The sequence below is a fragment of the Antechinus flavipes genome, chromosome 3 (assembly GCF_016432865.1).
Source record: "Antechinus flavipes isolate AdamAnt ecotype Samford, QLD, Australia chromosome 3, AdamAnt_v2, whole genome shotgun sequence".
Taxonomy (NCBI): Eukaryota; Metazoa; Chordata; class Mammalia; order Dasyuromorphia; family Dasyuridae; genus Antechinus; species Antechinus flavipes.
Window position 1 is genome coordinate 343,687,974 of NC_067400.1, and position 14,139 is coordinate 343,702,112.

The 14,139-nt window shown below is 34.9% G+C and overlaps 1 protein-coding gene across 1 annotated transcript in view; it reads right to left on the reverse strand.

Annotated features, from left to right (window-relative positions):
• The window catches only part of CNTNAP5 (contactin associated protein family member 5), a 913,682-nt gene that overhangs the window by 379,764 nt on the left and 519,779 nt on the right, over positions 1-14,139 (reverse strand). Inside the window, exon 11 of the mRNA XM_051985717.1 lies at positions 5,558-5,664. Coding sequence (XP_051841677.1) covers positions 5,558-5,664 — 107 coding nt within the window. The remainder of the gene's footprint in view (positions 1-5,557; positions 5,665-14,139) is intronic.

Below are 14,139 nucleotides of genomic sequence, written 5' to 3' on the forward strand. Positions count from 1 at the left end.
AGACACACATGATTAAACCTTGCTTAAGGAAGATTATTTAGACAATTATATGGAGGATGAATTAGAGAGAAAGAAATTAGAAGGAAAAAAAAACATAGGTTTAAGTATAATCGACTAATATAATTGTCATTCAATATTATATTCCATTAATTAAGAATCTTTTATTCTCCTCTCTTTTATCATTTTCCCTTTTTCTTCTCATCAAATTATTCACTTATATTCTCATTTCCTTTTCTTTTTCTCTTTCCTTTCTCTTACTTTATGTGGGTCAGTAAACGCTGAACAAATTGAGAAGCTCTATTGATAGACATTGAGACCAAAAAGATTGCTAAGCCCTCTTCAGCTGAAAAGAAAAACTAGCCATGATATCCACAAGGATAAAAACCTTATAACACCAAGGTATTAACTAGCCTGAGCTAAGCAGCAGGAGAAATACTTTCAGAAAATCTCCTGGCTGCTAGATAGCCCCTAGTCTGCTTCAATATCTCATTAGCTACTAACCCTCTTTCCAGGTAAAGGATTCCTACCTATAGCAAAAGCAGCAAAGTTAGGATATTACAGGTGCTTTGTGCTATATTATGATTTCTAATGTGAGTTACTATAGTGCTTCATAGCCAGACAACTGATAGGGCTTCCAATCAATAGCCAACTATTGACTGCCTGACAGGAGGAGCTCTATATCTGGTGTGTATGATGGAAAGAAAGAATGAAAGCTGACATCCCCTTTCCTGACTGAAAAGTGAGCTAAGAGGTTGTTAACATGTCAGAAAAGCTAGCCTATGACAGGAGATTAACAAGGGCAGACAACAAGGTGAAGATATCTGGAAAAGGGGCAGCCTGATTATCCTAAAAGGGAATGAAATTGAGATCAAGATACTTCACACATTTTTAGGGAAATACAAAATGATAATAAATCATTCATTAGCACATATTTACTCCGACAAATCGGGTCAGTTTGGTACCTAAGCATTCAGTCAATTCTAGGTGTTCCATATAGTGCTAAGCAAAGGGCAGGTAAACCATAAATAGCTATTGACTGATAGAAAATATTCAGAAGGAAGAGTCATCATTCTCCTGGAGTGTATTGTCTAATTAAATATCCTTTTCTCCATCTGAAACACATTTTAAAAGTCATGTTGAATATGCAATAGTCAAAACAGTTTCCTAAAAATCTTCGGCAGCACCCCAAGTTGCAAAGCTTCTGAAATAACTTTTTGCCAGATTCTTCATGCTGCCTCACATCATTTTTGGTTCTGTACAGAGCCAACCTAATGCTACATACTTAGTGTAAAGGTTTGCTGAGTTTGTGTATCAACTTCAGTAGCAACTACAACATAGTGTGTGGGTGTAGGAAGAGGGAGGGGAGCAGATTTTGATCATGGGATCAAAGATCAGACCTCAGAGGCCATCTAATTTAATTTTATATTTTTCTAAGTTATATTTGAGAAAACTGAGATCCAGAAAAGTGAAGTGTCTTGCCCAGGATTATTAAATCAACTAGGGGCAGAGATAGAACCTGATCATTTCTCTCTCTCTCTCTCTCTCTCTCTCTCTCTCTCTCTCTCTCTCTCTCTCTCTCTCTCTCTCTCCCTCCCTCCCTCCCTCCCTCCCTCCCTCCCTCCCTCCCTCCCTCCCTCCCTCCCTCCCTCCCTTTTTCTCTCAAGTAACTGAATTTGTCTGAGCCTTCTTTTCCTCATCTGTAAAATAAAAGGGCTGGGCTAGATGTATTCTGAATCCCTTCTATGCATGATATACAATTTAGAAGAATGGTTCAACTCATACCATTAAATAAAGCCCCTTGTTTCTTTCCCTCTCTCTAAATTCTACTCATTTCAAAATAACTAACTTTGAGCTTAACCTTTTCCATGAAGTTTTCCTAACAACTCTGAATGCCATGGACCATGTCTTTTACCTGACTTCTGTATCTCACATAGTATTCAACAAAAGAAAGGACATACAGTAGAGACCCACACATACATCGTCTAATTGATTATGCCTCAGAGAACCTGCTGGCATACTACTTTTGATAAGATACTTTACAAGGCACCTTAAAACAATGACCTAAGGAAAACAAGATGAATGGAGTTGAAAAAGAGAAAACAGGGAATATTTATGACTTGTAGAAGAGCCCTTGATATTTATGCAAAGCATCAAAGTCACAAAATACCTTACATTGGTCTCTTGTTGGCCCAAGCGAATTGCTGGATTTTCAGATTGTTGCAGCCATATTCTTTGGCAATGCTAGATTTCCCAGAAGCACAAGGAGAGTTAAAAAAAAATTTAAAGGTGACTGTATTTATCTTCTCATCTCACCTGCCTTGACATTGTAGTTTTGAAAATCAGCATCCTTCTAAATCACTATTGATCAGATAAATGCAAATTAAGACAACTCTGAGGTACCACTATGCAACTCTCAGATTGGCTAAGATGACAGGAAAACATAGTGATGAATGTTGCAGGGGATGTGGGAAAAGTGGGGCACTAATACATAACTTGGAACTGTGAATGGATCCAGCCATTCTGGAGAGTAATTTGGAACTATGCCCAAAGGGCTATCAAATTGTGCATACTTTTTGATCCAACTGTATTGTTACTGAGTTTGTATTCTAAAGAGTGGAGGAAAAGCTATTCACACATGCAGAATTGTTTGTGGCAGCTCTTTTTGTAATGGCAAAACCTGGATGCCCATAAATTAGAGAATGGCTGAATAAGTAATGGTATATGAATGTTATGGAATATTATTCTTCTGTAAAAAAACAATCAGCAGGATGATTTCAGAGAGGTCTGGAGAGACTTACATGAATTGATACTAAATGAAATGAGCAGAAGCAGGAAAATATTATATATGGCAATAACAAGATTATGTGATTATCAATTCTGATGAACTTGATTCTCTTCAACAATGAGATGATTCAAGGCAGTTCCAATGGTCTTGTGATTAAGAGAGAAATCTGCAATCAGAGAAAGGACTGTGGGAAATGAGTGTTCCCAATATTTTCACTCTTTTGCTTGTGGTTTGCTTACATTTTGTTTTCTTTTTCATTTTTTTTCTTTTAGATATGATTTGTCTTGCTCAGAATGATATTTTGTGGAAATATGTATGGAAGAATTGCACATGTTAAACATATATTGGATTACTTGCTAGGAAAGGGAGAGGAGGGAAGAGAGGGGAAATTTTTAGAACACAAGATTTCGTAAGGGTGAATGTTGAAAATTATCCATGTATATATTTTGAAAATTAAAAAAAGGTTACATTTGAAAAAAATCATCACTTATACCATTTAATTCTCAATTTGACAACTTTGGTTAGTGTGTGTGTGTGGGGGGGAGTTATTGATAAATTTAAGGGAGAAACTGCATTTTTAGCCTAATAGATGGATTAAAATACAAATAATAAATTATTATTCAACATGGGACTCTGGAAAACTGTTGGAATCCTTACAAAGTGTTAAGTCATTGGAGCTGATAGAAACAATGCTTGTGTTCACACCTTTAGAGAGCTCATATAAGCAAGAAGCTCTTAGGGCCAGAGAGTACTCTGGGAGGAAATCCATAGTCCCACTCTCGGATCCCACAATCCCACTCTCGGAGAAGGAGTACAAATAGAGCTTCAGTGAGCCAGTCAAGGGAGTTCAGAGAGAAGCCCTCTCTGGGAGGCAAGACAGATTCATTCCATCTTCCACCTTTGTGCTGACTGGAGGCTGAAGGGAGCAGAGGCAAAGGACAACTGCAAGAGCTCTTGGAACCAAGCAGAAAGATAGGCCTCTAAGAAAAACTAACTGGGCTATTTTGGATGAAGCAATAAAAGATCTGAACTTTTAATCCCTGGCTGCATTTGGATGATTATTACTTTTAACTGAAACTAAGGCTGCCTCCAGAAAACCTCCCAAGAAACCTGCTCCCAGAGAGAACTATTATATTTTAAAGAAGAAAAACACCACAGAAAACGAACGGAATTATTTCCAGGAAAGCAAATCTATAGATCTGAAGGCAAGAAAGACTATATTTAATAAACCATAACCTTTTGCATTTGATCATGCCCTGTATACAAAGTTCCCCTTCTCCATTCTAAAAAGAGTAGTAATATTGGTTAAAAGTTATATATACACATACACATACACACACACACACACACACACACACACACACACACACATATATAGCTTGATTTTTTGAGCAGGTTCTCTGGGTCTAAGGAAAAAAATCGTGGAATATTAGAGTAGAAAAAGTTTTAGAGAACATATAATTCAGCCTCTGAATTTTATAGAGGAGACAATTATGACGTAGAAGAGAAAAGTATGTTGTTCAACATCACAAAACAAGTTATTCACTGAACTTAAACAAAGATAGATACAAATTTCTAGTATGCTAATTTCCAGTAAAATGTTTTTATTCATTAACAAAACAAATAAAAGACTATCTTGAAAAGGATCCAATTTTTTTAAGCTAACATCACTTTTTCTCTATTGTCTTGAAACATGACACAAGTTCTAATAAGAAAATCCATCTTTTGTCTCTGATGCTACAAACTATAGACATAACAAAATTCAAAATAAGAAAACGGTGTGTTTATATGCCCTATGGATGTGGTTCTGAGGATGTGAGAAGGAAAGTAAATGTAATCAAAGAAATAAGTAAATGTCAAGGGGTTTCCATGAAATGAAGGGGTTGGACTCAAAAGTCCCTTCCACAGCTGATATTTTATGATTCCATAAGATTTACTTGACAATGTGATATTAATGAGATATTGCCTAATATGAATTTTCCAAAGCATCTCACATTGACTATTAGATCATTTTTCATCACCTGTGCTTTGCAATTCTTCACAGGCAACACAGTATTGAAAGCAATATACTAGGGTAGTTTTGAGCCTTTTAAGTGTTAGCAGGATGTTTTATATTATTCCTCAAAAGAAAAGAAATGATTGTTCTACTTTATTACGAAAGCAGAGAAATTTTCTATTTTCTTTCCGTTTCTCCTGGGCACCTGGTATAACACCTAAAAGCTATTCAAAGAATGTAGGTATTTTAGAACACAGTGAAACCTGTGTCCCCATACAAAATTCACTTCTGTATATTTTCTCTCCTACAATTGTACAAATCTACATAGCCTTTAGCACACAACATAAGTCTTAATTCTTGGCATTTGTAGCTATAAACTTAATCTAATACAGTGTCTGACAGATAGCAGGTGCTTAATTAATGAACGCTGATTCATTCTGTTCTTTGAACTTCCATTACACTGAAAGCTAATATAGTACCATATAATTTAGCATTTAATTAAACTCAGTTATTTGTACACAATAATTTTGTTTCCCCAATTATAGTGTAGGTTCTTAGAGGGCAAAAACTATATTTGAGAATGAAAAAAAATATTACTCTGTCAAGTTGCTAGGATAGAAGTGCTGGGCACATAACAGGCACATAATATACACTCTGTGATTGAAATCATGATTGACTGAATAATACTAATAAATGTGTCAATACAGGTTTCTTCTACCACATTCCCTACTAAAATTCATAACAGTCTGTTCTGAATATTTTTCAAGCATACTTACAGTTATGACAAGTAGCTCCAGTGTAACCTGTGTCACTGCAATTACAATAAAAGGTAGCCCAGGACTGAGTACACATTCCTCCATGTTCACAGTAGTTTGGCAAACATCTAATTAAAGATAAAATAAAAACACCAAAAAAGTTCAATTAATTTTATAGGATATGAGTTGATATGCAATACCTGTCAAGGGAAAAGTAAATCTTCAGTGAATAGCTTACCTACCCAAGCCATTTACTGGTATTCAGTAAACCCAAGACAAAGTCCAACTCAGTCTAGTATCAGAGCATCCCACACAAACAATGGGTGGGCTTTATGTGGGGCCACTCGATTCTCATCTCCAATTTTGTTAAAGGATGAATTGAGTAATGTAATCAAATACAATATGAAGTGATCAAGAGAGTTCATAACTGAAGATATTCTGTAGAATTTGGATCAAGTGTTGATACTTCTGGACCATAGGGAAATGATATATGTGCAAATTAATTTCCATCTCCCCCATTTTTGAGGTATACCTCAAATCTTATTTTAAATGAACTTAAAAGAGAAAAAAAGACATAAGATATTAAAAAAAACTCAAGAGATTTAAATTCCTGTCCATCATGAAAATTTTGGAAAAGTCACAAAATCTTCTAAGTCTGATAGATGTCAAAGGGTAACACTAGAAGAGAGCTAAATAGTGCACTATGACCTTAGTTGTATGTATAGCAAGTAGAATTAACAACATGATTTATCCACTAAGAGTCCTGTGTATTGATGTATGAAACTTTTCAGCAATCATTGTTTTAAAAACAGAAACTAATGCCCTGCATGTGTTCAGATGTATTATTAGAAAGTTTCTGCTCAGCACAGCAAATAAGTAGTGCTGAGCGAGCTATTGCTCTGGAATGAATATATCCCCAGCTAAGTGGTGCCAAATAAATGTCCATAAAACAAAACAAAACAAAAAGTCAACTAAGATTATAGGATAGGATGTAATTTAAAGTGGGAAATGGCCCTAATAGGGATATAATGCAATCCCCTCATATTACAGAAGAAAAAGCTGAATGTTAGAAAGGTTAAGCAACTGGCCTAGAATTACATAGGTGGTAATTAAATGGGCAAAGATGTTAACCCAGATCTTCTGACTCCAAATGACTTGTTATTTGCATTGTACCAAGCTGACTCTTTGTTGTGCAAACACAGCTATACCAATACTTTCTTTATATCCCTAACTCTCTTCTACTTGTCTCTCTCTCTCTCCAATTGTGTTAAATTGAACAAAGTTCAATAATTTGCTTACATTGAGATCATTTATTCCTGCCTACTAAGACAGTTTGATCAATTCAACCAGTCTCTCCTTTAGCCTTTTCTGTCCAATCTTCTCTCTTTTTTTTTCCTGTTTCATGTTGTTTAAGGCATCTGGGGGTTTCTGCCTGGATAAAGTTACATGCCCCAGCTCCCTGAGATTGCTATCATACCAATGCCTCAACTTTAAGACATATTCAACATTTTGTGAATATATGAATTAAATTGTATTTTGACATATAGAAATCCAATTAAAATATTGATCCAGTTTGTTTTTCCTCTTTTTTCCAAAGGGAAAAAAAAAGACTTCTTGGTAGGTAAAATAATAATCAGGCTGCTTGCAATTCTAATGAATATAGATTAGTGTAAAACGGGTCTTTAAAATATCTTCCCTAAAGGGTTGAGAATTTTTAAAATTTTTATTTTTTAACATTCTTTTCTTAGTAAATTCCTCCCATACTCCATTCCAGTCCATTGAGAAAATAAACAGTGCAATATCAAACACATGAAATAATGAAAGATGTATTTCTAAATCATTCACATAACCAAAAAAAAAAAAAAAAGCAAAACAAAACAAAATAAAAAATGTGAAAAAGCCATGTTTCAGTGTGCACTCAGAGTTCATCAGTTCTTTCTCTGGAAATGAAAAGCATTTTCTTTATCATAAGTCCATTGATATTGTTTTGGATCATTGTAAAGATCATAATAATTAAGTATTTCCCAGTTGATCATCATTTATTATTGCTGTGCATAATGATCTCCAATTTTTTCTCATTTCACTTTACTTATGTAAATTCATGGAAGTCTCCTCCCCCCTATTTTTTTTTTTTAGCTAACTACTCCTTTTATCATTTCTTTTAGCACTATACTATTCCATCACAATCATACATTGCAACTTTCTCAGTTATTTTTAATTTGATAAGAAATTCCTCAATGTCTATTTTTAATACCATTAAAAGAATGGCTATAAATATTTTTATAGATTTAGGCCCTTTTCCTTTTCCTTTGATGTCTTTAGGATACAGACCTTAAAATGGCATTGCTAAATCAAAGAATATGCACAGAATAATAACCTCAGGCATAATTCAAAATTGTTCTCCAGAATGATTGGACTAGTCCATAACTCCAGCAACAATTTATTAAGTTATCTATTTTCCCTCAACCCCTTTAGCATTTGCATTTCTGATAGGTATAAGGTGGTACTCCAGAATTGTCTGTTGGCCCTGCCATGCCTAAATTTGATTTGAGCTGTTATTTTATTTATTTATTATTTGGTTAGGCAACTGAGGTTAAGTGATTTGCCTAGAGTGACACAGCTAGTAAATATTAAGTGTCTGAGGTCAGATTTGAACTCAGGTAGTGGTGCTTTAGGACTGATGCTCTATCCACTGCACCATCTACTTGCCCCTTGAGCTGCTATTTCAAAGCTGATTATAAAGGAATGTTAGAAGAATTTAGCTGGGTTGCTACCTACATCCTTCCATCTTGGCTTTGCTTCCTGTAACTGGAAGTATTGAGAAATTTAATTGCCAATTGTGTATTTTATGTACAGAGGACTTCCATTTCACAAACAACTTAATTTTAAAAAAATATATCATTACATACTCTATATAAGACACTGTTAACTGCTAGGAATACAAAAAATATAACAGCTCCAATAATAAGGCCTTTCCTAAAGGATATAACAATTCTATTTGACGTAGGGAATTAAAGTTGTGTATAGATAAGTAAGCAAAAAGGATATGCAAATGAAAATAATATAAAGTAATTTCAAGAGACAGATTGTATTAACATTTTATTGCCAACAATGCAACCAAAATTTCATATTTATTTACTTATGTGTTTTATTTATTTATTTTCTTATTTATTTACTTCTTTGATGGATGGAAAATTAAAGACAAGTATATGAAGACAGTGAATCTATGGCTTTCAACTCTTGGAGAAGTTTCTTATCACTCCTTTCTTCCTTGTTTCCTATCTGAGCTTCATAGATTTTCAGGTAGAGGTGTCCTCAAAGATCATTTGTTTCAATATTCATATTTCTTATAAGTAAATGAGAAAAGTAAAGCCCAGAGGTAAAAAAATATATATATATATATATTGCTTATGATAAGATGAGAAAAGGGCTATACATTTAAGAAAGAAAGTCATATTTGGAGGAGATAGCTGCTAGTCTTAATTCAAAACTCTTTCAAATAGTCATTTATTAGGCACATACTATGTGCAAAGAAAGAGGTAACTTGCATAATGGCTAAAGAGTCAGGTTTTGAAATATTGGAATAGTTATTTGGACACTATTTAGTTGGTTTGTAAACAGGGCTCAGTTTTTAAGAACTTGAGAATTGTATTTCTTCCTAACAAAAAGGGATGAAGCAATTATAGGATTGGTAGTAGAGGATGGAGTTTTTGGTGATACAAAATTTCTTTGGAAAGATTTAAAGAGTTGGGAAAATCAAGATGGGAGAGAAGTAAGGCAGTTGTTATAGATAACATTCTAAAGCCAGTTCTCTTAGTTCAGATTCAATGTTGTAATAGAATGAGACATTCAGGATCATTGGACATTTAAAAAAGAAGCAAGCTTTCTTTCTCACATATAGCAAGAATATAATATTGGTAGCCCTTAACTTCTCTAGTTGTCGATCCTCTCATCTGAAAATATATTTAGTCAGTCAGTCATCAGGATACAATGATTTACATGGTATTGGGCCTCCACCAAGTCCAAAAAACTTAAAGCTTATGTGACTTGTTTTTGCCGTTTTTGTTTGTTTCTTTGATTCACCATATGCCAGGAAACCAAGTGTAAAAAACTGGAGCCAATCAGATTTTTTGAGGGAAGAGATCACGGGATTTCTTATTTGGTAAGAGTAATCATATGGTCCTGTGTCCAGCACAACACAGGATCACAACTTAAAATTTCAGATTGATAACTAGACACACTTTCCAACCTCTGCTACTAAACAGCTTCCTTCTGGGTTTTTAGGATATACTTTTGGTGGGTGCTGACATATGCAGTGTATGCAATGGAAAGCATTAGCAAAATTCCTCCATTGGACTTAACTCTAAAGGGGCAAACTTTTGCTTAGCCAATTCTGTGCTTTCCAAGTTCACACCGTTTGGTTAGATCCACAGACACTTCTTTGGAACTAGTGTAGATGAAGATCCTCTTTGAAACTCAAGGCTCTTTCACATATCAGTTGTGCTACCTGTAGAATATCAACTAGAAGAAATTGTCAATATTCCTTTTCCCAAAAATATATTTTGTTACCAAATTAGTGGCTATCAAAGTCTATTTTTGTATGCTTCCCTATAACAGATGGAACTATTAAATGACCAGGAAGAATGGCATTCCTCAAGAGCCAAGCACCTGTAAACTGGGATTCCCTAGACCAATGGATGAGGTAGAGTTTCAGAGTCTGTATTATAGGCCTTAATCCCTGGCATAGTCTTCACTGATTTATGAAGCATTAATTAATACCAGTGATTCTGACAAGTGAGGTTTCAGACATACAATTTCCACTGAGCAATCAAAGCATCCTCTAATAGTCACATTTTTCTAGAGGGACTATCTTGAATTGTTCAACCAGTAATAGGAGACTCCAAACAAAAGGTGATTGTATGATTCAGAGATATCTATTCAATATCAACTTGGGCTCAGTAAGAGGCGAACAATTACTTTATTAATTATAATAAGTGAAAGCTTTGAGAAGTCTGGAGATCTACACATTCAACAATGGCTTCTTCTGACCGCTTCTTGGGGCCTGCCAAAGACTGTCCATTTTGATCTTCATGGACAGAGATTTCCAAAAATATAGACTTTATGTGGTTCTTAGGACCCAAAGAGAAGAACTTCAGGACAACTCCTTTTATTTCTTCTAAAATTGCAACCTATTTTGGGCCCCATTTAAAAGATAATGACTCATCAGTGTCTCAGTAAATAGAGGCCATCAGAATATCGACATGGGATTGTAAGTTTTCCAAAATCTAAAGAATATAGTAAGCTTTTGGGTTTTTATCTTAGATTGTGGAAAATCAAGTGTCAGTGTTCTATTCTGGCCTGCACCTGGAATCCTCTGGGCTCTTCCATCCCACTGAATTTCCCCAAACTTAACTGAATATTCCTGACTAGCAAGTTTCATAGGATTGATTTCCTACTTTTTAACTTTCATATATATCACTATCTGGTCTAGGATCTTTGCTACTACATCTCATATGATCCAGTCAATATTATTACATCCCCTCTGTACAATATTAGCATATAGTGGTATATAACAACACACTCAAGAAGGAAGACCTTTTTAAATCAATTAGACTTTTTAAGGTCTCTACCTACCAAAATGTGACAGTATAAAAGACAGTTCAAGTAGCTCTGGAGAAAGATGATGAAAATATAATGGATTCTTTGCCCATACTTTTTTTTTTCTCTTTTTCTATGTCTGGAAATCATCAGGAACAGTTTGCTTTCACCTAGGAAAGTTGATAGCTCCATTTTACTCACTCTGGACCTTGGCTAACAATTCTATGACATTGACAAGATCAGGAATAGTTGTAGAGAGAGAGCTAACGATTTTTTAAATCTTATAGGAACTGTAAACTGCCAGGTACCATCTGCCTTCCTCTTAGATAGCACAATGCTGTTATAATGGGATCTGGCAAGATAGTATTTTGCATTGTCAATCCCATCAATAATATATATATAATAAAAATATAATAATATATAATATGTATACATATGTGTGTATATATATCCCTAGGAATCTGATACTGTAAGTACATGAGATTTTTCAAGTAGCTGTAATGGTTTCCATTTAATCCTACCACCAGTAGTAACATGTCTAGAAGATGCTAAAAGGGTACACAAAAATACTGAACATATAGCACTCCTTTCTTCTGAATGATCCAAATGAAGCAACAGCTTTAAAGGGTATTCCTTGTCAGTATCTCAGTAAATAGAGGCCATTAGAATATTGAGGTAGGAATGTAGGTTTTCTAATATCTAAAGAGTCCAGTAAGTTTTTAGGTTTCTTTCTTAGATTGTAGAAAAACAAGTGTCAGTAGCTTATTCTGGTTTGTACCTAGAATCCTCTGGGCTCTTCCATCCCACTATATTTTCCAAAACTTAACTGAATAGAGTAGAACTGAAAGACCCTTATGCACTCTGTTTTTGTATATAGTTAAACAAGTATTCCTACAGGTAAACTATCCACTACTTTCTTATCAATCCCATTTTTCAGGAACTATACCCAAAGCTCTCTCTTCTCCCTCTATTATCAGAGTGACTACTTGCACTAACAGCAATATTTTCCCAAAACAATATTGTCTCAACATCATATTCAAATTTAAGGATCAATCAACATTTTTATGATTGCATGGTTGGAGAGACTCATAACTAAATTTTGGAGCCATTGTGAGGAATCCACCAAAAAGTGGGATTTAATTGCCTTAAGAGCATTCTGAACATGGACTATAGCCAAGTTTTCCCATAGTGGAGAAAAGGTATGTATGAATACATCCAATCTATCAAACCCATTTTTTTTTTTTTTTTGACAAACTTCACTATTACTATATAAGAACTGTCTGCAAGGTAAATTTAATGATCCATCTCAGCCACCCAAATTGGGACAAAAAACATTTACCTTTTGTAGACATTAACGTTTTTAATTTGGCTTTATAAAAGGAGGGCCACAGAAAAATTTTCCCCAAATTATGTAAGTCTAAAACCTTTCCACACTGGCTCCATTGACCAGTCTCAGGAGCCAAGCTCCAGAAAGTGCTGAAGTTTCTGTTTGAGTTTCTGCAATCACCATTCTATGGAACCTGTAGAGGGCAGCAAGGTGGTACAGTAGATAGAGCATAGACCTGGAATCAGGAAGACTCAATTTCTGAGTTAAAATTTGACCTCAGACATTTAATAGACATGTGACTCTAGCAAATTACTTAATCCCATTTGCCTAAATTTCCTCATCTGTAAAATGAAGAAGGAAATGGCAAACCATTCCACTATTTCTGCCAAGAAAACCTTAAATGGGTTGAAAAAAAGATAGCATTAAAAACAAAACAAACAAAACAAAACAAAAAGAAGAAACAACAAAAAGAGAAGCAACAACTGAACAAGAACAACCACTTCCACTTTTCTTGGTGGAGAAGGTCCTTGCACAGCTCGTTCTCTGAGGCAAGAAGTCAATACTTTGGAGAGCAGTAAATAGTTTAAGCATGAGACTTTCTAAACAAGAGTATGAATTCTCTAATCTTTGCCTGGTTTATTCCCCTTTTCTAGTCTCTATGTCAGCAGGAACTAGAGCCTCTGGATTAGCTACCATATCTATCTAGGGCCACTCAGTCCCTATCTTACTTAGGAGACATCTCTTCAATGAACAATCAACAGATTTCATCAGAATGAAGATGATTTTATGAATATTATGAATAATTTATATTATTCTAGACCACAGAATAGCATTTCCACTCCTGTTATTGCCCGCTTGCATTTTTGTTTTCCTTCTCAGATTATTTTTACCTTATTTCTAAATTTGATTTTTCCTGAGCAGCAAGCTAACTGCATGGATATATATAGTATTTAACATATACTCTAACATATTTAACATGTATTGGGCTACCTGCCATCTAGAGGAGGGGATGGGGGGAAAAGTTGGAACAGAAAGTTTTGAAGGGTCAGTGCTGAAAAATTACCCATGAATATGTCTTGTAAATAAAAAGCTAAAATAAAAAAAAGGAACAAAAAAAAAAAAAAGATTTCTTATTCTATAGAGAAAGGAAATCACTTGGAACTAGTTAATCGCATTACCTCCAAGCAAGAAGGTTGCTTTATACCAGCAGTCTTAGAGGAAGAGGAGAGTTGCCATTCCTGGAGGAGTGGGGGAGAGACAAATGGAGGGGAGGAACAAGAATCAGGAACTCAAGAGGTCATGCTGTAAAGAAGTCCCAGATGACAGAATCTGGTGTCCACAGGGAGAATAAGTTTTACCTGCTCATTGAAGTAGAGCAGAGGACAGTGTGTATCTTTTGAAGGGATATCAGCTAAGCAATATTAGGAAGATAAAAGTTCAAATAATATTTGATACACACCAGATATAAGATCTTGGTAAGTTCCTTAAGGAATCCCAAGGAGCTTAACAATTGAAGGAGACATGCATTAACAGAGATGAAAGAAGAGATTATATCACCAATGGAGTCCCTACTTACTGGCACACAGAGAGTTTTAAACCCATAAAGAAAGCTAAACAGAAACCATAAAGTTATGCTTCCTTTTTATAACCAATACTGGAAAAAAAAATTTACTGGATC